The following is a 27,427-nucleotide window of genomic DNA, read 5'->3' as shown; positions in this document are numbered from 1 at the left end:
TACGGCGAACGCAGAAATGAAAAAAGTTATAACTCCGCGCTATAATTCCACAGCGACCCCTACGGCCTGTAAAATATAGCCAAACGGCATAGGGCCACCCTGAGGCCACCACAGAAACTCTGCGGCCGCCGCACGTTTCTGTCAATTCAGAGGGCGTACGGCCGCCGTATCCTCGCCGTAGAGCAAATGTGACTTAGGCTAACACAGCTGAGTCTCCCAGAAAAGATGCAACCAGCAGCCGCCGACTGCAGATGCTGATAACTTTTTTAGATCTATACAATGAGATCCAATATCTGTCTGTTAATTTTGAATCTCCTCCCAAACCACTGGTCACACAAAGTTGGAAATGGTACCATATTTATCACCAATGACCCACACAGTGCAGAGTCAAAAAAAAGGATTTGGACAAAAACTTTTTCATTATTCACATGGATAAATGCCCAGGCAAAGCAAGCCTGAATGATGCTTCACGTGGTTTGGTGATAAGTCGTAAGACCCTCCTGATTGGTTTTCCAAAGCTAGCATCACTGTGATTGACTCGAGACAAGCGACGTCAACACATCCTTAGGATTTCAAAAAGAAATTAAAAAATTGAGCGACAAACAATGCAACAAAAAGTGGGCCCATGGGCTTCCGAATTTTAAAAGAAAAGCTGATAAAAGTATTAATATTTGATTTCATTCATCACATCAATCTCGGTATTCCAATTGAAGCTCAATAGTTTGCCAGATATTGAGCCGTGTTTGATTTTTATGGAAGAATCGACCTTCACCGTCTCAAATGTGCCATTTAAATCCAACGATTCTGGTTGAAAGTCACCCTCTGCAGGACGCCAAAACAATGAGCTGACAGGATAGCTTAGAGGTAGGTATGCGCACTCGGTTTCGAGAGGTCGAGCTTTGGTTTGAATCTTGATCCAGCCAAAGTCGTCTTGGTGTTTCGCACGCAAGGCGAAGGTTCATTGTGCGCACCATCCATCGGATGGACGTTAGACAGAAGGATTTGTCTCGCAGCACTGGTCGTTGGTGGTCAGTGAAGATCCCACAGTGACTTTCGTAAAGAGTAGGTGAGATATCGCTGGCACCCTCAACAAATCCCAAGTATTGCCCTGCTGGGTGCCCCACACACCTATCAGGTGCACGACGTCACCAGAACAGCTGCGAACCAGTTATGATGCAACATGCGGCTTGGTGCTACGCATGAAGGAATGGATGTGAGCAAAGCAATTCTCACTTCACGAGCCTCCGTAGCTTACGAGATTCTACGAAGGAAGTGTCATCCCCTTCTTGACTCGGCCTGTGTGTGCGTTGGGGAGAAAATTTAAAGGTATGCTTTTCAATTTCAAAATGTTTCCAAATGCTTTAAGCCCACATTTAAGTGTTTTAACAACTTTTTTCAGCTATTATATTACAGAGGGTCAATATATATATATATATATATATATATATATATATATGTATATATGTATGTATATATATATATATATATATATATATATATATATATATATATATATATATGTAGTTGCTCTTTAAATATCTCAGCTGAATGCTGTAAACAAAGAAATACCAATGCATGCTCATAACGTCATCACATGTTTATTTATTGTTAAACTTGTTAATGATGTGCTCTACGCAACCATTTCCAAACCTTGAATTGACAATCACTTTTATTGCATCTTACAGCCGATTATATATTATCATACAGTGACAGTGACCTGCAGACAGGGACATGAACAAAAGGAGACAGTATTGTACAACTTACTCAGCAGCGAGTGATTGGGGTGGGGGGGGGGTACGGCAATCAATTATCATTTTCCTCAAGCAAGCACATCATTCAAAGCATAAACTTCTCCACTAGAATTTAAAGCTGATACTGTATTTTGTATCTATTGTGCTGTGACATCCCAGCCTGCAATGCTCCAAACGTGCAAAAATGGCTGTTAAAGTATTTATGTCATCATTCAATGTGACGGGGCTCAGATTAAGGCTGAGTCAAGAGACGGACAGAACATGTTTGTCCTACTTGTCACAAGGATGCATATTCTGTTTACTAACTTACAACAGGGTAATTATATTTGAAATTTGTTAGCGACATTAAAGAGGCAAACAACATGCTATTTATATGCTTTGAATGTGGTAAACATTTTACTCCCTATCCATCCTACAGTATTACCGAAGATAGAGAAGGACCGCTCAGTCTGAATGCACCATGGAGCAAGCTTCTCTCTTCGTTGACATGTAGTACGATATAACATCCACCAGTCCGTAAGACGTTTCATCGGGCTTCAGCGTGCGCCATTTTCTGCTCGTGTACTTTGCGCATGATTCATGAGTGGCTTCTGCACGTTCACACATAGGCCTGGCATTTCAAAAGCGTGCTTTTCTTTATGCCGTACTGTCCACCAACCAACAGCAGTGGAAACTTGCGATAATGCTCCACCATGAACTCCACGCTGTCAAACTTCTGTGCAATGAAAGACAAAGACAAAAAGCCTGTCTCGATGCTGCAAAAGCAATGAACATATTACGATTATGGTAAATTCTGTTAATTTAATTAGTCCCATTGTTTGATGTATTCATGAGAATGAAGCTTCTTGTAAATTAGGACAAGTCACATGTTTTGGTTTGGGATCATTAGGCAATTTTTGATACATTTTACTGTCATACAACTGATTTGATTTTATCAGCAAAGGTCTCTTTGTCCGTTACTACTACTACTACTACTACTACTACTGTCCTGCCCTTGTCCACTGGGGCAAAGATCAAATTGTCTCTACTTCTCAGACTTTTCATAGAAGTCAGTTATACACCGAGAGGCGAGGTTTGTGTTTGGTGATGTGGAAGAAGGCTCCAATGGTATGAGACGCTCAGTTCATGATCATGATCTTCTTCACTGGGAGAATGGTAATGGCCTACTTCAAAATAGCAACAATCTGGTTTTTGATTTAATTTATGATTTAAATCGTTGAGCGGCAGCCTATTAATTATATTATATTATAACCGCACTAGAAATCGAAGTGTCAACTTCATACTTCATAAGTGTCAACTTCATAACAACTTCATACATATGACATCACCGTCATACCGAAGAAAAAACAAAAACAAAAAAAAACAAGGAGTCTGGAACACTGACGCTAAACATTACCTCGACGTGTTTCGACTTATGAGTACCTTACAAGTAACGTGTGTCGACATGTGTCAACGATCGTGTAACGTGTCTACAACTTATGGCCAGCGTATGCGGAACGTGTGTCATACGCTGGCTTATGTCGAAAAATATCAAGCATGGAAAATTTGTCTAAAAGCTCGGCGTACTACAACATATGCCAGCGTGCTCTTAATGTATACAAAACTTACCCATACATATTCAACGTGTGCCAGTGTTTTAGACAAATTTTTCATACGTCAGCATACGCTGGCTAAATCGTCAGTGTGACGGGGCCTTTCGGCCTTGATTCCTCCAGAAAAAAAAATACATATTTTGGCTGTTTGTGTAAGCATTCGAGAACTGCCTCTTGGACCTCTTCATCGGATCAGAAAGTGGTTCCACCAAGCGCCTCTTTAAGTGGCCCAAAGATGTGGTAATCCAAAGGGGTGAGGTCTGACGAGTAGGGTGGATGAAGAAAACACTCAAAATGCATGTCCTTGATTGTTGCATCTGTAGCACAGGCCGAGCATTGTCATGCTGCAGCAAAACACCGGTAGTGAGTAGTCCACAACGTTTTGATCCAATTGCTGGTTTCAGATGATTTTAAAGGAGGTCACAGTATGATGCACGGGTGACTGTGGTCCGTCTGGGCATGTAATGCTCCACAAGTGGTCCTCGGCTATCCCAGAAGAGTAACATCATCAGTTTTCCAGTGGACAGCTGTGTGTAGAATTTTTTGGGCTTCGGTGAAGTTGAATGGCACCACTCTTTGCTTGCCCTCTTCGTTTCTGGCTGAAAGTTGTGGACCGAGCTTTCATCCCCAGTCACTACGTGTTGTAAGATAGCGTCACCTTCTGTTTCGTAATGTCACAGAAGTTCTTCACATGAGTCCACTTGCCATTCTTTCAGTTCAGTTGTGATTTGTCTGGGCACCCACCAATTTGCAGAACCCCAACATGTTGTGAATGATATGATGTGCTGAACCATGGCTAATGTTCAATTCAGAGACCACTTCATCCAGTGTAATGTGACAGTTTTCCCTTAGCATGTGCTCAACTCCTGTAACCATTTCTGGCGTGTCGGCCGTGTGAGGCCGGCCCGTGCAAGCAGCGTCTGCCACACTGGACACTCCACTTTTAAACTTCCTGTCCCAGTCGTACACCTGCTGCAGTGATAAACATATGTCACTATATTGCATTTTCATTCTGCGATGGATTTCACTGGGATTCATACCCTCACTTCCCAAGAAATGAATGACGGAACGTTGCTCCTCCCTGGTGCATGCTTCTCAGGAAGCTGCCATCTTGGAACTGCTCTACTGACATCATACACTCAATGTTGCCAGATCTAAAACAGGCAAAACATAACTCTTACCCATAGATATATCATATGTCGTCTACAAGTACACACATTACATTCTCGAATTTATATCGCCTTTTAAGGTTACTTATTGACTGGCCCTCATTTATATCAATCGCACCTCCTGGCTATTATGGTGAGCATCGTCAGGGATTGTCTCACACGGTAAAACCGCATAATTCGCAACAGTCAGGAGGTGCGTCTGGGAAAAAAAATATATTTATAGATGTGGGTTGCTTCATGGTCAGAAAATGACTGCTTAAGGCCCTGTCACACCTTCACGATTTAACCAGAGTATGCCTGACGAATGAAAAATTTTGCTAAAACGCTGGCACACGTCGAATACGTTATGGGTAAGTTTGTATACGTTAAGAGCACGCTGGCATACGTCATAGTACACTGGCATACGTCGTAGTACGCTGTCATTCGTCGTAGTACGCTGGCATACGTCGTAGTACGCTGTCATTCGTCGTAGTACGCTGTCATTCGTGGTACTACGCTGGCATACGTCGTAGTACGCTGGCATACATCGTAGTACACTGGCATACGTCGTAGTACACTGGCATACGTTGTAGTACACTGGCATACGTCGTAGTACGCTGTCATTCGTCGTAGTACGCTGGCATACGTTGTAGTACACTGGCATACGTCGTAGTACACTGGCATACGTTGTAGTACACTGGCATACGTCGTAGTATGCCGAGCTGTTAGACAAATTTTCCATGCTTGATATTTTTCGACGTATGCCAGCGTATGACACACGTTCCGCATACGCTGGCCATAAGTTGTAGGCACGTTACGCGATCGTTGACACACGTCGACACACGTTACTTGTAAGGTACTCATAAGTCGAAACGCGTCAAGGTAATGGTTAGCGTCAGTGTTCCGGACTCCATGGTTATTTTTTTCCCTTCGGTATGACGATGATGTTGACACTTCGATTTCGAGTGCTGTTATAATATAATATAATTAATAGGCTGCCGCTCAACGATTTAAATCATAACCGCACGAGAAATTGAAGTGTCAACATCACCGTCATACCGAAGAAAAAAAAAAAGAAAAAAAAAACCATGGAGTCTGGAACACTGACGCTAACCATTACCTCGACGTGTTTCGACTGATGAGTACCTTCCAAGTAACGTGTGTCAACGATCGCGTAACGTGCCTACAACTTATGGCCAGCGTATGCGGAACATGTGTCATACGCTGGCATATGTCGAAAAATTTTCAACATGCTGAAAATTTGTCGACGTACTCGGCGTACTATGACGTATGCCAGCGTACTTCAGCGTGCTTCAGCATGCTCTTAACGTATACAAAACTTACCCATAACGTATTCGACGTGTGCCAGCGTATTCGGCAAATTTTTCATACGTCGGCATACGCTGGCTAAAACGTCAAGGTGTGACAGCGGCTTGACACTTCGATGTCTAGTGCGGTTATGATTTGAATCATCGAGCTGCAGCCTATTAATAGCCTATGCCACGTGATCGTCGGCGATACGCTGCCGTGCGCTATGCATAAGTTAGACTATCGTTGGGCATCGGTTGTGAACGCCGACAACACGCTCAGCATTCATTGACATAAGTTATCTATAAGTTATCGAAACGTTCTGTGTACGTTACTAATACGTTATGCATACGTCCAACTCGTTATGAATACGTCCCAAACTGGAAAAAAAACATCAATAGTTCAGCGTACGCCAGCGTTTTACATACATTTTGATACCTTGCCATACGCTGGCGAAAACATCAAGGTGTGACAGGGCCTTTAGTAAAGAACTGGAAAAAATGCATTGAATGCAATGGAGATTATGTTGAAAAATACACATTTGTTGCACTCGTACATGCAATAAACAATTTGTGAAAAATATTTTAAGAGGTTACTTATTGATATGACTGGCTCTCGTGTGTATATGTATACATATATATATATATATATTTATAACACACACACACACACGCACACACACACACACACACACACACACACACACACACACACACACACACACACACCACACACACACACACACACACACACACACACACACACACACACACACTAAAAGAGCTTCCCACTTGGGTTGTAGTTTCTAAAATACACAGACCCACCCACATGCATGAGTGCCAGCTGCTACACTGCCAACCTCAGCATCAGTCTGCCTCCGGGCTCTAGAAGCCTTTTGGAGCCAATGCCAATGCAATTTTTTTTCCATCCAATCAACCAATCATTTGTTCATTGACTTCCTTTTGCGCTTCAATTGTCTGACATCTTTACGATGAATCCATGCTCATTACTGCTTACAACAGAGAGCTTTTGTTGTTATACCAGTATAAGTGTTTTGTCATGTTTTCATCATAATTACACATAGTCTACAACATAACATGGAGCATTTGATGATGCACTGTCCAGTGTGTACAGTATTTACTGTATATATATATATATATATATATATATATATATATATATATATATATATATATATATATATATATATATATATATTTCTGTTGATCAGAAGTGGCATTAAACAAGAAAAGGCATTTTGTTTCAGGTGTGTTAAAATTTTACTCAGTATGATGTGCAACGTACTGTCCGAGAAAAATTTAAACTTAAGAAACTTGTCGCTGTGCATGTTTGCTCACGCTACTCACATCCTCGCCAGGCTTCTCGGTGCCGAGTGCATACTTGCGTTCGGATTCCAAGTGGCGGATATGTACATTATACACCTTGTCCTCGTAGTACACAACCAGCGTGTACGGCTGGTGGCTCTGTTGTTTGGAGCTCTCTCTTATCAGGTAGGCTCCATCCTACAAGAACAATTAATACAAGGCATCCACTTCTTGTCCAGGAAAATTATCGAGCTTGAATTAAAGCATTACCTCCGCCATCGAAGGTGAAGGATGTTATGTTTTCACCCCTCCCCCCCTATCTCAAAGAGTACAGGATATCTCAAAGAGTGCTAGGACGGATCCAGATGAAATTTGGTGGGCGGGTTGGGTGTGTGACAAGGACAAATTGATTCGATTTTGTTGAAAATCCAGATCTGGACACGAGAATGATTTCGTTTTTAAACCATTGAGAGATCGGGCCAAAAACGATATATAGCAAGATATTTCAACAATGTATTGGATCCAATATGGTCTCATGGATCAGGCATTACGTGGTGGAGGAATGCGCTCTACCGAGTGCCCTTCCATGTTGTACTTTAGCATCATCGTTTAAGCACTATCCTAGTACAAGAGATCATTGTGTTCTGACATACGAGCCAAATTATAAATTCCTTTTGTAATCCGACGATTGTAGTAAGGTGCTGCTGCAAAGTTGCATCGCTGCCTGAGCCAGGAATGATGCAACCAACATATCGGTGCTGTGTATGCAGGAATAACTGACTCAAACCTGAGATTCACACAAGTTGGCATATTATCGCACCAAACATTTCATGAAAATGTTCGATATCCATCGCTAAAGGTTCTCCACTGGACTGAATCGTAACTGCACTCTCATGAGCCCGGTGTTTTTGTGCGTACTACATCAGCCAGCTCTCCAAACATTTCCTTCATATCATCAATCATCTGCAATCACCTGTGCTTGGAATTCACAGGGTTTTTTTTGGATTCAAGTTCCCAAACGTTTCCATCGATAACTTGATCTTGTAGCTTATACATTGCTTACAAACCATATTGCTGTCTATCTCCAGGGTTTGCTCATTGACTTACGAATCCCATTATATTATAATTGTTGAAAGGACGACGGTCTCAGATCTCTCAATTTTCTTTCTTCTCATTTCTGGTCCAGCATAATCAACGTGTTATTGCCTCAATACAGCACTTCATTGTTGCGACAGCTTTTGTGCATCAAGCTCATCATCATTTCATATGCAGCCTGTGGCTGCTGGTTGCATCATTGCTGGAAGCACGGCTGTTGCACTCCTGTTTCCAGTTAGCTGATACTCATTCTGCTGACCATGGAAGGACGGCAGGTTCAGTCAACCCACCTGGTGTTATTTATTGGCACAATGGAGGGTCAAACTCGAGACCTTCTCATCTTAAGCCAGCCACCTTCACGGTGAAGCCAACCCCAGGTTTTGTAATGAGCTGAGGCACAATTGTCTTGATTCAGGACACTATTCCTCCACGGATGTCGCTCGACTTGGTGAAAACTTTAGGACGTTGAGAGGTAGATTCCCAGCATCGTGGACAGTAGTGTGTGGATCTTTTTCGAAAAGCAATTCACTTTGGCTCGTAACGACGGAAAGGCTCCGTTTCAACTTTATCAAAAAAAGAGGAGTTTGTTTCAAATTATATTTGGGAAAACAATTCGTAATTACCATCTTATGAGCCCTCACTGCTGTCTCTGCCGCAGTTCTGTCACATTTGTTGATTTTCTGCAATGAAGGGGAAGTAGTATTTTAGACGTACCAACCATTCATCCTGTAATGTGGCATCAAATTTAAAATGTTGCTGCTCGAGACACTCACTAATCTTGGTGTTATTGATGGCTTCGAAACACTGCGAGGAAAAAAAAACAACATCATCATCATCGGTAATGTGCTTTATTGTTCTTAAATAATGACCATGTAAATTATAGGAACATTATACTGTTAAACAACAACATTTAAAGCAGCTGGTGAAATGTTTTGACTCGCATGCCGATTTCGATCACTTGTGCGATGTGATATTTTGAACGCACTCACAGAAGCACGCACACGGTTGCATGTACAACCACAGGCGCACACAAGTGCACACACACACACACACGCAAATAGACACGCACAGCTCTGCGAGCTGGGCATGACATGTTCAATGTGTGTTGATAACATGTCTGAGGAATGGCAGCAGCTTGTCGTGGTGCCCAAGTCATTTGAAATATGTGCTTTCGTGCTCGGTTAATAACAATCATGAAAAATTTAATGCCCTCTGAACACCTTCTGTTGATTATTTCTGGATGTACTTAATCTGTAATCTGAGAGTGTGGGTCGGGCCAGAGGGAGGAAATTATTCGCTCTGAGTTGGAGGAAGAATAAAACCCTGCAGAGTTGGGTTTTCCACCTGCATGCACCAGGTGTAGTGGGCTCAGGCCGCATGGTCGGTGCAAGGGTACTTAGCTGCACAATAAAACAGCGAGTGGGACAATGTACTCTATCGGACATCTCAGATGTATATTTAGACTTTTGCTAAAAAATAAAATGCAGTCATATCAGCTCTGATTCATGCCAACCTTTAAGATAACTGATGTAGCCACAATATTGCTGTTGTGTATTTGAAAAGTGTCTTTGGTGGTAAACGTCAGCCATTAATCTTCATGTGCACCACTTTCCCAATGAAAGAGATGACCTACCCCACGGCTTACTGAAAAAATGATGCTGGGAGTTATTTTATCGGGTATCATCGCACATGCTTGTAGAAGTTATATATATATATCCCACGCGTGGTATCTTTCAGAAAAGAGACCAATGGGTATTGTGAACCCAGAAATGATACACCTTGTAAAGAGGGTACCAGGTGAACATGTAATCTAAGGTAACAGGAAACGATGTGCACCTCACCTGCGCTCAAGCATTAAAGGGAGCGACGCACCACCATGAATGTGATCTCCCGAGGTCCTACGGAACATTGCTGCAAAGAAAATGCGATTGGCTGATGATACTGATCACTTAAATAAGAGTAAGGATCAACATTTAACCGATGATCAAATATAATAAACATTGGCCCAAAAGAATGGCCACTGTTGAGCGAACATTGGTCCAACATGACCGTGTCTCCTGGCAATAATAATAATAATAATAATTAATAATAACAACTATAGTTGCTAAAATCTATCAAGGCTTCCAAGCAGTATCATCAAGAGTTTAAAGAAGGAAACATGACCTTCACATTTGGCATTTTTGAAGCTGGCAAAACTATAAATCACAAAGCTGTTTTTTGACTTGTTGAAGTCAGCATTAGTGTTTCAGTTGCTAAAGAATGATTCATGAGATGTGGTCATTCGTGTCCAAATAATAATCCTGATATTAAATATTAACACCAGTTTTCTCCAGCAAAATTCATCAAATTCCGCATGTCAAACGACGGGCAGTTTTGATTGGCCAGTTTATGACATTTTTGCCCTGCGCTCCCAAAGCAAAAGGCAGGGTTAAGCGATCGGGAGCGTACGTACTGTATGTATGTCGTACTTGGTACGTGATTGCATTTTGTTCAGAGCGTACATCGAAAACTGTTCAGCAGAGGAAATTGAAGCTTTACCACATATTCCATGACCGTGTGAAATAGCAGTCATTCCTTTGTTGTCAACATGGACCAATTTTCTAAAATCCTCAACGTTCATCCAATTGAATAGAAATTTGAAGAAGATTTGCAAGTCAAGTCACTGAATTCAACCACCAACTACTTTTGAGGTCAACATAGGCCCAAAGGTCGACAGGCCAATTTTCCAAAACTGTCCATTTTCATCTAATTAACTTGAAATTTGAACAGCATTTTCATATCACCACTAAATTCAACCACCAACTATTTTTGAGGTCATCATAAGCCAATTATTAGCTTGCCTGTTCGAAGAACAGAGAGCTATAGTGATACCCCCGGCGTGAGCATCAGCGTGAAAATGTTAAAGTTTCTGGTGCAAATTATTTTGAAGCTTGCCATTCATTTAATATGTGTACTAGGATGCTGATATTTGGCATGGAGGTTCCTTTGGGGTATATTATTCGTGTAGTGAAGTTGAAATTAAAAAATAATTTTAAATGTTTTAAATTTTTGACCTGTTTTGAATTTTACTTTTTTGTAGCACATCAACGTTAAAGTTTTTGGTGCAAGTTATTTTTTAGAAGCTTGCCATTCGTTTCATATGTGTACTTGGATGCTGATATTTGGCATGGAGGTTCCTTTGGGGTATACTATTGGTGTAGTGAAGTTGAAATTAACAAATGATTAAAAAAAAAAATTTAAATTTCAACCTAAGATGGTGTCAAAGCCACCCAATGCTCACCTGTTTATACGAGACGCTTGCCTTGCCATTCATTTAATGTGTACTAGTTTACTGATTACAATATACAAATACATATATTGCTTTAAAATTATTTGGATCAGACTTCACTGCAGACTTCTGATCAGACTGGATCAGACTTGTCTTTTAAAAACGATAAATGTATAAACAGGCGAGCATTGGGTGGCTTTGACACCAACTCTGGTTTTTGAGGTCATCATAAGCCAAAAGGGAAACAAACATAGGCCGAATTTTTGAAATCCTCAATGTTCATCCGATTAACTTGAAATATGAACAGGATTTGCATATCAGGCCACTAGACTTAATTCAACCACAAACTATTTTTGAGGTCAAGATCGGCCAAAATTGTCAATTTCCATCTGATTGACTTGAAATTTGAACAGCATTTTCACATCACCGAATTGAATTCCACCACCAATTATTTTTGAGGTAAACATAGGCCAGATTTCTGAAATCCTCAATGTTCATCCGATTAACTAAATTTGAACAGGATTTGCATATCGGGCCACTAAACTAAATTCAACCACCAACTATTTTTTTGGTCAACATCGGCCAAAAAGGTCAACATTGGCCAAAAAGGTCAACATTGACTGAATTTCTGAAATCTTCAATTTTAATCTGATTGCCTTGAAATTTGGACAAGATTTGCCCATTTGGTCATTGAATTCACCCACCAATTATTTTTGAGGTCATCATAAGCCAAAAGGGAAACAAATATATATATATATATATATATATATATATATATATATATATATATATATATATATATATATATTTTTTTTTTTTTTTGAGGCCAGATTTCTGGCCTCAAAATTGGTGGGTTGATGAATGGTCATCTGATTAACTTGAAATATGAATAGGATTTGCATATCAGGCAACTAAACTTAATTCAACCACAAACTATTTTTGAGATCAACATTGGCCAAAAAGGTCAACATTGACCAAATTTCTAAAATTGTCAATTTTCATCCGATTGCCTTGAAATTTTAAGAGAATTTTCAGATCACCTCGCTGAATTCAACCAGTAATTCTTTTTGAGGTCAGCATAAGTCAAAAGGTCAACATAGAGGAAATTTCTGAAATCTTCAATTTTGATCTGATTGACTTGAAATTTGAACCGGATTTTCATAAAAATGACCGTCATGTGTCACGTTTGATGTTGAGAATATTTGATGCCATATTTGATATATGGGAAAATCTTTGAAAATCTTCGTCGGAGAAACCGCTTCACCGATCAATATAAAATTTAACTAATTGATCAACTACACATTGGAAAGATGGTTTGACAAAGGTAATGTCATCGGTCATGTGGTCTGGCAGCCATATTGGATCAAAGAAAAGAAACCTGAAAAAAAACAAAAGTTGGCTCACATAAAGTCTTGCTTCAAGACTGTTCAGGGTATGTATTCTATGAATACCATCTAGTATTTTATAGATACTTCTTTGCCAACTTGAAGTGCTCTGGTCCGTTGATTATGTTTGTGAAAGTTCAGATTGAGAGGCTTAGCAGTTCTGGAGAAGATGATCTTTGAAACTTTTTGAAAAGAATCATAAATCTAAGATGGCCACCAAGTCTGTGGATCATTCATCTTTGTTGGAGGCAATACACTAGATCTCATGAGTTATAACAATCCTGACATTTTAAGTTTGTTGGTGTAGCAGTCTTTGGTGTTTCGACTGAAAGACTGTGACAACAGAATATTAGTAGCAATAATGAAAAATTGGAAGCCTAATTTTAAAAACAATTGTTTTTGAATGGACTTCATATAAACCATAAAACTCCCAGTCAGCATTGTATAGAATAAATTGAAAATATTGGCAGCATTTTATATTTTCAGCACAATAATATTATCAGAATTTTAGAGTGGGAATCGAAAGGAAAATAACTTCCAGTTATTTGATTTTGACGCACTGAGTGATGGATTAATACAATAATTTGTTAACTCCTATTTGCAAACCTTTTTAGATGAAAAATGAATTATTTTATCATTGTGCAATGTGATAATTTACAAATAATGAATGGTTGGATGTATGAAGTTAATGTATGGTACGTACCGTTTTCTCCATGTGGCCTTGATTCTTCAAAATTCTGCAAATTTTTTACAAGGAATGTAAATATTTATTTCCCCATAAGCAATCAATCAAAACAATTGTAGAGAGATGTAATTGACAGAATATCACAGACAACTTAAAATGTACAAGCAAAGACTAACATAAATAAGGAAGTTTTAAAATATCATATTTTATCCAATAAGAAGTTTTTGTTTTTATCTTTTCGACATGTACCAAGAAGGTTTATCACAAAACACCACTACCTCTCCCTACCCATTCATTGTGTCATGTCAGCAGGGGAATATGTTGGTTCTGGCTTTTTTTGTGTGTGTTTTTCTGGCTCACCCATTTTTCACTAGTTTTACCACATTTTTCACCATTTTTAATCATATTGACCATATTTTACCCCCATTTTCTCATTTTCCATAAATATCCCCATTTTACCACATTTCCTAATCTGCTCTTGTGTTTGGGGACGTTTAGACATAACCATAGGGCAGATAGGAATGTGTAGAGTAGCATGGTCCATGTCCATGTACGAGTAGTTAGCTATCTCGATGTATAAGTAGGGAAACATTAGCTTAACCATTGTCTTGTTTGAATGTGTGCCATATAGGGGGCGGTGCGTGGTAATAACGAGTTAGAGATTATGGTAAGGAAATTGTGTGTAATACCTCTATGTCTACCACTACTGGAGGTGCCGGGAGACTTGGCACGAGAACAAGGGGAGTAGTGTTTGTCGCCTCCCAAGGGGCGAAGCGATGAACGACTTCAGGGGCGGAGCTATGGAATGCCTTGGACGGGTGGAGTTTCGTTAACCGGGATTTACCATCTCAATACTTTTAGGAATGCAATTGTACTTGTATGAAGCACAATATTGCTTGAAGATGGTCATACATCTTTATTACCTTTATTAGCATGAATTTCACTGCAATGCAGTGAATTGGTCTTGCTCTTAGTTTGGCCAATAAAACAATTTTTGTACTGATATCCTCAACAAAATAGTTAAGTGCTTACCTGACATTTATCAGAAGTGGCAAACTGTGATCTGCTAATGACAAGTGGGGAGAAAGGAATAGAAATAACAGACTTTACAACAAATTTGCTGAAATACAAATCTGAAGAATGTAGTAATCTTTGTATGATCGGTCAAAGAACAAGATATGATTGAACCATATGTAGTCATTGTAAAGAGAAGCAGAGTTCAGAATTTTAAAATGTCAGAACACGTTTTGGAGGAGGGACAAGGGCAAATCATTCATTTTGTGGCCTGGCATGGAAGGAAATAAAAAACACTAAGGGTGATTGTTAAAATTGTTTCCATTTTGAGAAAGCAAACCACTTACCCATCAGTCAAGCATCTTGCTTTCAAAAGATGGAAAGCTAACCTGACTGAGGGCAACTTTGGTTAATTATCTAAGGCCCACAACAAATGTGCGTCCATCCTGAGGCATGCACGAAAACTCAATATTGCAAATCTCAACTCTGAACTCTCCAAACAGTCCCTTTCCTGCAATTCATGGAGGTGACTTGTCAAGTCCATCTCTAGTGTATGACCCCCCACATCATCCTCCATCCCCTCCTTTTCCTCAAATGGCATGACTGCAACGCTTCCCAAGATAAGGTAGAAGGTCTAAAATCTCTGTGTGCCTCCAAATCTCATGTCGCCAACACATATCACCATCCCCATTTGATGCCCTCATACCCTCTGTCGACTGAAATTTGTGTCCTCCTCACTTGAGAAGGTAGAGAAAGTTACATGGAGCCTTGGTCCTGCTTAAGCAATGGACCAGATGGAATCAGTGCTCATGTTCTCAAATCTTACTCTGCAATTCTTGTTTTTCCTTTTTCTGCCATATTCAATCGGTACTTCTTTTTTTTTTTTAGCAACCTCCCATTTACCTGGAAGCCAGCAAACATGACTCCTGTCGATTAGAACAGTGCAAAAATAAATCTTATCAAATACAGACCAGTGAGCTTATTTCCAATATTACAAGCAGTCATGGAGTCCAAAATCCATCATTACTGCTGATGTAAAGTCTTTCCTGTTTTCAAACAACTTGATATCTGACCATCAGTTTGGTCACTCAACACTGGACATGTTGCTGATCCTCTCTCAGCAATCGATACAGGCCATCAGTCTCAAACAAGAGGAGGCTGAAGCACAACATCTGTTGCTTTCACATTGCAGGCAGGTCAGTGGTCTCTCTGTGTATTTTTTTTAAACAGCATCTTCTCCAATGGTACTCCCACTGCTCTCTGACCCCCGACCTTTCCCAGCAACTGCAGCATGCATGTGTTCTTCCAGTAACCTACCCCTGGTTAAACTTCCAAAATCCAGGCTGACTGCCTAGCTCATCTCCTTTGGTCATCACTTCTTCTGTCTATTACCACCTTCCCAAACCTATTCTTTCCTACCCTTCCCTCCAGATTGAAGCTGTTGGTGCACTGCCATCTCATATCACCCCCCCCCCAATCCTCACCCACACTCATTATTATTCTCATTAACCTCTCCTAACCTAACATTCTTACTTGCAGGTCATCGTGTTTCATTCCATCCCCTCATCTCTTTCCACTTTTCCTGTTTGATTATTCACTTTTCTTTGTGTGCAACTGTCGCCCCACTGTGAATTACTGCCCTCCATCATCTTGCTCTCCCATTAACTCACTCTTATAAAAAAATAATAATAGTGCACCACCAGATTCCTTCCTGAGAGTTTGCTTCTGTATCCATCCTCTCCTACCAATCTTTCCTCCCACATCCCTTATTTGACCAAGTCTCCCTTTATTTTGTCTTTGAACTCTGATGTTGGTGTTTCCCTCTCCCCTCTCTACTCTTTCTTTTGTTCTGTTACTTCCTGATCCGTTCAATGTTCTTGCTCTTCTTCGAGCCTTGACCTTGTATCGAAAAACAAATAATAAAAAAATTTAATAAACGAACAAACATATAATTAATTCTCACCAATATCTAATATTTGCAAATGCAATTTGTCTCCAGAATCGATCTATTTGAATTGGCAAGAGGTGAATGCCGTAAAATAATGGTCACGTATACAAAGGTCCGTCGTACCGGGGTAGCGTTGCAGACTGCAACTGTGATTGAATGGAGACATTTGCACCGGTTGGCAGAAGTGGTAGAGATGCCCGTGGCCTCTCTGCTTTTGGAAGGGTACTGCTGTTATGACCTCCAATTTGATCTTGGTTAAAGGTCGCTGCAAACGGAGCGCGTGGCAGAAAGAAGGTTTCATTTACTTGAGACATTGAAAATACTGACGTCTCAAGTTTATATTGCTTTAAACATTCTATCGGAAAATACTTTTAGAGTTGACAGATCTGAGCAAACTATTTGCCATAGAAAAAAAAACTTTGGCTTGGAGATACAGTATTTGTCTCCAGGTTGAATTGTACTTTATCATTCATATGTTGTCAACGGAACCATGAGATAGGTTTCTCAAAGTATTGATTACGTCCTGATGGTTCCTGTCTTTATCGTGCAAGTTTGTTGGCACCATGGTTGCTCGTTGTAGCTGAAGATGGCTGTTCAAATATGACATGCAAACAACCTGGAATAATGAATTTGTTGGTGAGACAACAACCACATGCTGAAACGGCAACTGGCGAACGTGGTGTCAAGACATATCCAAGTAGACAGAAGAACCACTCCATTCACACCTTCAGATGCATAGGGCTGCCGAAGCAGTTTTTCCTTGGTTGGGGCGCACAATCCTGGACGGGTCGTCACTCCGACACAAGATATCCAAATGCCTTATTCTTCCCAGTAAGCTGGTACTCATTTTGCCAATCTCCAAAAGGATGACAAGCTCAGTCAACCCACCTGATGTTATTTTAATGAGTATAACAGGGGCTCATACTCGGGACCCTGAGATTTTAAGCCAGCCACTTTGACCACCAGGTGGTCAACACCAGGTGGGCTAACTCAGCCTGCCATCCTTCCGAGGTCGGCAAAATGAGTGCCAGCTTGCTGGCATCTTGTGTCGGAGTGCCGACCCGTCCAGGATTGTGTCCAATAGCCAAGGAGACTGTTGAGGCAGCACCAACGCTCTGCACAGAGTATGGTCCCGATGGATGGATGGATGGATGGATGGATGGATGATAACAGGGGCACTGCATCAGCGGCCCAGCCACGCTTCCAGAAATGATGCAACTAGCAGCAACGATGCATACAGAACAACAACAACAACAAGATAGCACTGGACATCCTACAAACTGAGTTGTTTTTCCTTTAGCTTATTCACATAGCTCTGTGTGCAAGACAAATGACTTACAAAGTTTGGGAGAATCTGTTGCGTCTTCCAAAAACTGTAAAAGAATACAAGATATTGAGTTGTACAGTACAGTATTATATCACTCCATGTTGGGTCTGCTAGATTATACATTTGTTGGATGTATCACTGAGAGTGGTGTTCATTTTAATTTTCCCTCTGGGGAATCTGTTTTGGAGTTGCCATTGGATGCATGATGCCACCAAAACTGCCATTTTTGAAATCGCTGATACTACATTGGGATTAATCCTGGTAATTGTCAAAAAATCTCCAACTCTGCCTTGCAAAAGAATATGTAATGGGAATCCCGGTGCACACAGTCGTTTTCAAAAAGTTTTCCTGCAAACACGAAGAAATGGATCATATGGTAATTTGAAAAGTGTGTTTGTGTTTGTTTGACTTGTTGTATGCACTCCTGAACCGCTTGATGGAATGAGTTGAAAATTGCTGGTTGTACTCGAGGTGTGTGCATAGGAAGGTTTCAGTCGGTAAAGAAAAAAAAAATCATAATTTTGAGGGTTCAGGGTGAGGAGATGGGTGCGGGTAGAGGGGGCACGAATTCTCTTTGTGAATGTGTACGGCATAGCAATGCTCCCTGTGCGAGGTGGTTTTACAAGTCATCGTAAAATACACCAATTCTGGGGGAATTAATCCATCCATTACGCCTGGTTTTTCATTACTTGTATATATACAGTAGTTTCCAGACATTGTCGGACATTCTTCCCAGCAGTGGGTGAGTTTCTGTGGTTTGCTTCATAAGACACATTTATCAGGTATGGAGAAAAACCATGACCCTCACCCTTTCCCATAAACATGTTTTGGGACTGATTTTAACTTTTTATTGCATAAACAATGACAGCAATCAAATGTTGTTGATTTCTCAGATATTCCAGAAGCTGAATAACTCATTTGTATGTTATTCGTAATTGCCAATACACAAATTTATCATCAGATACTGCATTTATGTAATACCAGGCGTAGTGGCGTGCGCCTGTAATCCGGCTACTCGGAGGCTTGGGTCGGAGGATCGCTTGAGGACGGGTGCTCTGCGCTAGGCCGTGCTATGAGAGGGTGTAGGGCAGCCTGGAATCATGGCAAAACCCAATCCTTATCCCTGTGTCGTAAGAGGTGACCAGAGTTGCGTCAGGAAGGGCATCTGGCGTAAAACCTGTGCCCAATCAGTATGCGGATCATAATGGATGATCCGCTCTGGCGACCCCTAACGGGAGCAGCCGAAAGGAGAACATACTGCATTTATGTAATCGTCGATCATTTACAAATTAACCAAAACCTGCATTCCAATTTTAGGGGGGGGGACTGAGAATCGAGGTTCGTGGAAGAGCCAGAACATAGAACGGACTAGGACGTAACAGAATGAATGGAACAGTGGAAAGAAGAGCGAGACACCCAAACAGCAAGGTAAAGGGACAAATTTGAGCGAGACTTTAAGGAATAAAGGATATGGCGAAGAATGAGAGGAGGGCGAGGAAAACACAGGAGCTAAACGATCTGGATGCAGCTGCAAACTCTTAATCCAGAAGTGGAAGAGTAAAGGTGGGAAGAAGCAGAAAAGTAACATCAAAAAGAAGGGGGTTGATGGTGGACCACGTGTGCCCTGCAGAAACCTGGGGGGATGGAGAGGAGACAGAGACAGAGCATGGAAAGGGCAGAGACTGCAAGAACAGAAAGGACATGGTGTAAAGTTCTGATGTTAATGACTGTCTGTTAAAAGCTAGATGTTATGACCAATAAGAATGGCTTGTGGTATTTGTGGATAAGCATTGGTAAATGCTTATAAATGAAGGATTAAAATAGACGGTTTCATGTTTTCAATTTGTTGTAGCACGAATCGGTGAATTGTCATATAAACAGCTTGATGTAATAAGCTAATCTTGACTGTGGATGGCAGTATTGCACTGTAAACTGCCTGGTGAGATTGGTGAAAATGACAGATTGTTCTGAGACGATGGTTCCAGTATAGATGAGCATCGCATTTGCTGGAAGGCATGGGATCATTCTGCGTTACTATATAAATCCGCGATGTGTATCGATCGTCCCCATGCTCAATTTAACTCGGATAAGTGAATGAAGTGTTCATGTCCAGACGTGGTTGTGAACGTGTGGAGCCGATTATAATCGGGTGGATTAAAACTCATTAAGATTGTGTGTCAAGAAAGAATTCCTTTGAGCTCTTCAATCATCCTGAATGGGCAAGCGTACGAGAGAGAATGACGTGACATGAGTCGAGCATTGGAGAGCCCTGGTGGACCCTGCAAGGACATTGAATGAGAATGATGTGATAGGAAGTGATCGTTCGACAGCCCCCGGCAGACAAGGTGAACGTGCGGGAGCTGAACTGGCAGGACAGGGATGCTGTGCGGAAAAACAACTCAATGCGGGAATCGGAGTTGGACGTTGTGTGTAATGGTGAACTTCCTCCTTTGACTTTGTATCTGTTTATTTGAAATGCAAGTTTCAAAAACGTTACCCTGTTCTGTGGGAACTGTGACGTCACCCAGAAGTCATAGACCCCAACTGACGAAGATCCATTTGATTGGGAGCCGACCTGTACGATCCTTGATACTCGTGAAGCGCAAACCTTGGGTTGCATTCATTGGAGAACGAGCTGGGTTCGGCACCATGAACAACATATGTACACTAAAAGGAAACCCCAAGGTGTAAACCAACAATGATAGAGAGGGAATGTTCAAAGACAACGATCGGGTTTATTGCTGTACAGTAACAGAATCATTGCGCACCAAGCAAGGCGAAGCCCTCGAACCCATAATTCACCATGCCCCGGCACGCTCCCTTTTTACCAAACCATACGCCCAGCACTTCCGGTCCAACAATCACAAAGTAAAAACAACAAACTAATGTAATACCTTTACATCTCCCTTTTCCACAAGATGAAAAGTAAAGAAAACGACAGACTTTGATTTAAATGAGAGAGGTCAATGAACACGAAGTCGAAACAGCAAACTAATGTAAGAACATGTATTACAGCATCAGATTGAAGCTGTTTACATCAGACAACCAAAATGTTTATCGATCAAGACGACATGACATCTTCACAGCTCGTCCAGACCTGGAATGGACCCATTGTCGGGCTCGACGAAGGAGGCAACATGTGACTACAACTGGCAGACTACTGGGGAGGTTGATGAACTATCTCTGCTCTGGTAATGTGAGTGATATCAGAGTCATGGTTCACATGTTCAATGCTGGACCCTGCAGACCGTTCACCATTCCTCTTCATGGTGGGTTCAGAATTCTCTTTTTGGGCTGATCGTAAGTTGATGGGATACCGCAACACATCCTGGGAAACTTCTGAATGTGAATTTGTTTGCGGCGGAGTATTTGACCATTTGGTGATGCAAGAAAAATAAAGATAGCGTGCTCTTCACATGTGGAGAGGACTGTGGCCGGCTCCCAATAATGGCTGTTGTAGTTCTGGATGCAAACTCGTCCAGGGAAGAGGCATGACGTTTCATCTGCCCGAGCATGACGATCGTGGTGGAGTTTTTGTGAGTGGCGATGCCTCTCCGGCTCCTTGTCTACGAGGTTGTCATTGTCATGTGTGTTGGCTAATTTGGTTGGTTATAGTGATTTCACTTTTCTCCTCATTCATAGTTGAGCAGGACTCACCAAGTTGGATCTTACCGGTGTGGAATGCTCAGCTAGCAGTACCAGATGAAAGTCATTTCATTTCCTGCACTTTTTGATTTGTGGAGAATAGATTCCACCGTCTCGACATGATGCTCAATGGATCCATTTGATTTTGGGTCTGACGTTATGTGATCAAAATTCCATTTCCCAGCGAAAAAATACAATTCCACACTGGAAAAATGAGGAATGTTATCGCTTCACAATGTATCAGGAATTCCGAACTCAGAGAAAATTTGTCCCAGGGTCACAATAATCGTGTGGCTGGAGGCAGACTTGGGCAGTTTGCGAACAATGGGAAATTTTGAACAACAATCTGTGATGAGAAGCTACTGAGCTGCATCAAAATAGAACAGGTTAAAGTCGACTTGACTCCATGGTCGAAGTGGAATGTTGTGTTGCAGTCGTGGTTTGTGCACCTGAGATTTCCGGTGTCGCTGGCAGGTAGGACAGCAATCCACAAGCTGATCAATGCCCTTCTTAATGTTGTCCCAGTGCAGTCTGCAGTGTCCTTAGCCAGCAGTTTGGTTTTCTCGTGTCCAAAATGACTTGAGTGGAGTTGCTGCAGAATGTTGCGTCGCACACTCTCTGGTGCAAGGACTCGCTCACCTTGAAAAATTACACCATTTTCAATTGACAACTCATCCCACAAACTCCAGTACATCCTAAGAGCCTCTGGGAGGACAAAGAAGACAAAGAAGCCACTGACCTGTCTGAGATCTGAAAGCACCAGGCCCAGAGACACAGCTTCATTGCAGGATATACCAGTGATTTTAAGGACCTTAGTTTCTACGGCGTAAAGCTAAACAAGGTGTGAGGCAGGGGTGCCAGTACAAAGGGGAGGGCAGTACACTATTCAGCTGTAGATGAAGGCTTTGCAAGTATATAAAAGTTCAGATGTGCCAAGGAAAGACTTTGCATGACATACGATGTCCAGTTGACAGCTGGCTTTGGAGGCCAACTTAGATATGAGTTTTACCCAAGAAAGATTATGGCTGCAGGTGATCCCAACAGTTTGAGTGACTGAACTTTTTCAAGAGGGTAAAGGAAGTAGGTGGAAGGGTTCACCAGACGATCTTTTCGTACAGACAGTGTATGTCTCGATTGAAAGACAAGCTCGTGGTTCTGTAGAAAGGGAAGAGACTGCTACCGATCTCTCTGAAGGATGAGAGATTTTATGGCAGAGGGTGGAGTCATCAACAAAGAGATAAAGATGATTTTCTAGAGAAACAGAAAGATCGTTGATGAAGATGGGAACAGGACTGGTCCCAAGACACTGCATTGGGGCACTCAAGCCTTGACAGGTAGAGGAGATGATAGGATCCCATTAGGAGCCACACATTGGCTATGAGAGTGGAAGAGGTCAGTAAATCAAGAGAGGAAGTCGGCTTGGATGCCATATGCAGAGAATTTGGAGAGCAAGCTGAGGTGCTAGAGCCTAGACTTTATCAAATGCTCAAGATATGTCCAGAGAGACAGGCCTGATGTCATATATGAGATTGAGGGCTTGCATCCATTGTTGGGAGAGCAGAAGTAGCATGTCTGAATCTGAACTGATGGTCTCAGATCAGGCCATATGGAAAAAAGGAAGGATTTGATGTCAACTGCGATAATTGATTCCTCGACCTTACTGATGATTGGAAGTAAGCTAATAGGTCCATAGTTAAGAGGATCTGATATAATGTGGCAATGTTAGCTAATTTACAATGAGATGGAAGATGGTCTTTGGCAAATTATATGGTGAAAAGAGCAGAAAGACGATGTGCAAGAGCAACAGAGCAGGTTTTTAGGACTCGTGAGCTGATGCCATCTGGGCCAGCTGGAGAATCTTCTCCCCCTTCTCAGGTGAGAAAGAAACAGAGTCCAGGAGCAGTTAGGTGTGAATGGGTAGGATAGGTACAGACAGAGAGGGAGAGAGAGAGATTGGGACCATACTCTGTGCAGAGCGTTGGTGCTGCTTAAACAGTCTCCTTGGCTGTTGGGCACAATCCTGTCGCCACTCCGACACAGGATACCAGCATGCTGGCACTCATTTTGCCGACGTTGGAAGGATGACAGGTCGAGTTAACCCCACCCGGTATTAATTCAACAGCTCAGCAGGATTTGAACTCAGGACCCTAGGACCCAAAGTCCACCACCCGAACCATTAAGCCAACACCAGGTATATAGAGAGGGAGAGTTGTGGACACAATGTTTCAAAGCAAGCAAAGAATTGAGGCATTTGGCCTTCTCACGAGCAGGGTTGGTTGTGGTGCCATTTGAAGTGAGGGAGCAGATGGAAGGGGGGCATATACCAGAGACGGACTTAACAAGGCACCAGCAAGTTTTTGAGGAAGGACACGAGTTTGAAAGTTCAGTCTTGAGTTTGGCTGGAGGTTATTTTCTGGCTGTCCAGAGAGTGGACACGCACTTGTTGTCGGCTTTGTCAAATGATCAACATTTTGCTTTTGGTCAGATTTACCTTCCAAGAAGAGAAGGAAAGTTGTTTCATGGGAACTGTCTCACCACAGGATTTGGTGTACCCCATGAGTGAGATAATGGGTATGATTACAACAGATAAGCTGGTAAAAGCTTGCCTCGAAAAGAAAAACAAATCTGATAATCCTTTTGAATCATGATGTAAGTAAGCAATACGCCAGAGCAACAGGAAGTTGTGTTCCCAAGAGTTATATTTGTATCGTCAAATTTGGGAGTGGCAATGCCGTATGTATTCACTGTTAGTTTTAGAACATCTTACCATGTACTGTTTGTTTTAAGGTATAGAGTTAATGTAAAATGTTGCATGTGAGGGATGGGAGTTTGAGCTTTTAGAAATAGCTGGGGAATTTGTGGATAATTTTTTGTTTGAAGTTTTTCTCACAAGTTGGTGTTCAATGGAAATCCCAGTTGTTCAGAACCAATCTGGCTGGGTGCGAAGCATTATAATCGGGTTGTTGGCAGTAAGCTAAAAACTTCCATCGTTGGCAGTGAGTGAATGGAATTTTCCAATATCTTGGATGTGTTCGCAGATTGGTGGCAACTCAAAAATCAAATCACTTTGACAGTTTGGAAATTCTCTAACAGTGGCAAATTCATCGATGTGCCAAAAATCAGCATCTTTCTACTACTAACGATGATAATCGTAGCAAGGTAGCAAGGGGCAGTGTATGATTTTTTGGTAATTTGGTAATTTTTACACTTTGCCCTTAAAGCTCATCAGATTTTTTTTTATAACTTACGAAAGTTTTCGGTATTTCATGAAAGGCTAGTTTTTTGGGATTCAATTTTGTTCTTGCAATGTGATAGTGATGACAAGTGGAATAAAACAAGCGAATGGTAGGTTCTGTGTGATGAACTTGCCTTTTTGGTGCTATGTGAGGTTGTTGACCTTTGTTGTAAAGAAGAGGGTGACCTGAAAACATCATATATGACAAACAAGCTTGGTTAAAGCTAATTTCAATATTTACTAAAACGTCAGAATACAGAAACTTTGGTTAAATTGCATGTCTCACTGTTTATGAGATATTTTGACTTTAATAGTTTAAATGTTAAATATGTGGGGGTGTTCAAAGAGTTATATGAACAAAACACTCACAATTGTCTCAGACATGCCAAAGAAAAAAAAAAGTTTAGTGAAAAGTATTTACTATGCATACAAATTTCAAATCTACTACATCTTTAACGGTCACATTTATTTCCATATTTTTGTGTGGTCAGCCAGGGAACGTTTTTTGAGCCAAGATTTTTTTTTTTTCAAACCTGCTGACCAGGCCTGACATTTGACTGAAGTTGGCAGGGATTTGTAATTTATTCAGCGTGCTGGTCATTACTCGCATACTCTGGGCAAAAATGCATTGTGGGGTCTTTAGTATCCACTAACTAATCCGAGCAGATGGGACACCCGTTAACGTGTCCATCCGAGGGACAGCGGACTTTGTGATGCGTTCGCTTGTTGGGAAAACAAGGCAAGTGCACTACTTCTGCATCATCCTATCATACTTGTAGATATACTCAAAATATTAATAAATCGACTTACTAATTACATGTGCTTGTATCTTGTTTGCCGAACATTTTGAATGAATACCCTGTTTACGCCTGTTTTTGAAGTTATGCTATCAGTGTTTACTTTTCCAAGCTCCATTTTTCTTGATACAACTTTAAGTTTTTCTGCCTAATTTCACTTCACAATGCCCTGTAAACATAACTTTTAAAAGGAATATAGCTTTCTTTCTACAATTTTCAATCAGGTCTCTGATATGACAGTACTGTATAATGTATGTATTACATCCACCATACTGTTAAAATTTCTACTTGGTGTTGTTGAAATGAATGAACATTTAACATTGTCGGTTATATAATATGACTGTTTTTAGTAACACCTCTCGCCTATACCTGTCTAACACCATATATAGCCTCAGAGTCGAAGCTTCGGAGTCACTTGAACACAATTTAATGAGTGCAATATTAAGATAAAAGTGATTCTTGAAATGTGTTTAACTTCATCTTTCCAGCATGAATGACATGTGTTTTGTTTAAGATAGTTGTTACCTTGCAATTACTGGTGGTGGAATATCTTGTGGTTTTCCAGCCGGTGGTAAGAAATGCCTTGAGTGAACATTTGGTTTTGGGAAAACTGGTCTAGGGAAAAATAAATTACAATATTGTGCAATGAAACTTTGTTCAAGTCATCCTGAATAGTTTTAATGGCGGGAAGTTTAAACGTGTCAAAACTAAAAGCAAGCACAAACCTCTGTTTTCCTTCTGGTTGATCCTGCAAAAGTTGAGAAAACATATCATTTCATGGCACTGATTGTCATGATATACATTCAATTAGATATCGATATTTGTGACAAAATTGAACTATTGATACAAAGCTGAAAATAGCAAAATTTGGTGTTACAGTCCTTTGATCAATATGATCCGCATTCAGGAACTTGTTGTCATCGAAAAATACTTTAGTGGTTGTTTACATGTTATGTATGTAAAGTAAACAACCTCATCCTGCCATAAGTCGTATGCCCCACACGCTCCCTTTTCATATTCTAGAGCTCTTCTGTATAATATTACATTTACAGGTTTGTGGTGGGAGATCAGGGGCTGAGGGGTGAGTTCTGTCATTAATCTGTCTTGGCACAGTCTATGCTTCTTGGATTTTTTTGGACATTTTGAACACTGTATTAAAGGCATGTGTTGTCGGGTGAAATTATCTTGTGTAACCCAGTAAGGCAATTGGGCTGAGTCATTTTAGCCGAGCTAGGATAAGTTTGTTTCATCCTGTGTTGCTCGAGTCAGGTTGGACGAGAGCCAGGTGAGAGGGAGGCTATTCGGGTGCTGTTCGGTGGCAATGGAACTGTTTGGGTCAACATCGGTGCTTTCGATCGGCCGGGTCTGTTGCTATGCACCAGTGTGGCACGTAATTTGCCAGCATCCGCCGGGTCCTGATGGCAACATCTTGATGGGGAGACAATAAAGGTAGGGGCCCTGTGGCTGTTTTCTCTACTCTGTGGCCACCAGTTGACCTAGAGGTACATTAAGCTCCCAAGCTGCTAAATTTCAAACACAACCACCTCCAGCCATCATTCTGGTACGAACTGAAAGCCCCTTGATCATCTCGCCCAGTTCAGTTTGCATGACTGTGTGTGTGGGCCTTTCATAGAGGTTTGTTTAGTTTCTTTACTGCATCAAGTTTCTGTATTAATAATTGTGTTTTGTATCTGTCTATTTCGTTTCGATTCGATGCCATGTTTCTCATGTTCAATTAGATATTTCTTCCTAAGTCATGCAGGCATGTCTGGGTTCGTGCTGACAATTTGGTTAATTGAAAACCCCGAGAGGGAAAGAAATCTTTTAGGGTAATCCCTTTATTTGGCTAATTGCGTGCATTCAGAAATACTCGAGAATAGTGGAGCATCAGCACGACTTTTCCG

General features: G+C 41.2%; 1 protein-coding gene and 1 pseudogene across 4 annotated transcripts in view; both read right to left on the bottom strand.

Annotated features, from left to right (window-relative positions):
* Nucleotides 1–1,582: 1,582 nt before the first annotated feature.
* Nucleotides 1,583–27,427, bottom strand: part of LOC147035010 (uncharacterized) — a 102,903-nt gene continuing 77,058 nt past the window's right edge. For 2 of the 4 annotated variants that reach the window (XM_085892434.1, XM_085892419.1), the window contains 12 exons: nucleotides 26,249–26,271; nucleotides 26,049–26,138; nucleotides 24,861–24,912; nucleotides 17,859–17,892; nucleotides 16,643–16,784; nucleotides 14,590–14,623; nucleotides 13,576–13,609; nucleotides 10,061–10,130; nucleotides 8,993–9,023; nucleotides 8,843–8,899; nucleotides 7,167–7,322; nucleotides 1,583–2,466 (listed from right to left, as the gene is read on the bottom strand). In XM_085892434.1, coding sequence (XP_085748560.1) covers nucleotides 2,350–2,466; nucleotides 7,167–7,322; nucleotides 8,843–8,899; nucleotides 8,993–9,023; nucleotides 10,061–10,130; nucleotides 13,576–13,609; nucleotides 14,590–14,623; nucleotides 16,643–16,784; nucleotides 17,859–17,892; nucleotides 24,861–24,912; nucleotides 26,049–26,138; nucleotides 26,249–26,271 — 840 coding nt within the window. In that variant the 3' untranslated portion in view covers nucleotides 1,583–2,349. Of the gene's footprint in view, nucleotides 2,467–6,227; nucleotides 6,291–7,166; nucleotides 7,323–8,842; nucleotides 8,900–8,992; nucleotides 9,024–10,060; nucleotides 10,131–13,575; nucleotides 13,610–14,589; nucleotides 14,624–16,642; nucleotides 16,785–17,858; nucleotides 17,893–24,860; nucleotides 24,913–26,048; nucleotides 26,139–26,248; nucleotides 26,272–27,427 lie in introns of all 4 variants that reach the window. The other 2 variants (XM_085892444.1, XM_085892424.1) reach the window with 2 other exon arrangements.
* LOC147035011 (uncharacterized) lies at nucleotides 18,774–24,790 on the bottom strand (annotated as a pseudogene).

This window comes from Eptatretus burgeri, chromosome 1 (genome assembly GCF_056783735.1).
Source record: "Eptatretus burgeri isolate ZD-2024b chromosome 1, Ebu_testis_v1, whole genome shotgun sequence".
Taxonomy (NCBI): Eukaryota; Metazoa; Chordata; class Myxini; order Myxiniformes; family Myxinidae; genus Eptatretus; species Eptatretus burgeri.
The sequence above is the reverse complement of the archived record's forward strand: the minus strand, read 5'-3'. Positions and strand labels throughout refer to the sequence as shown.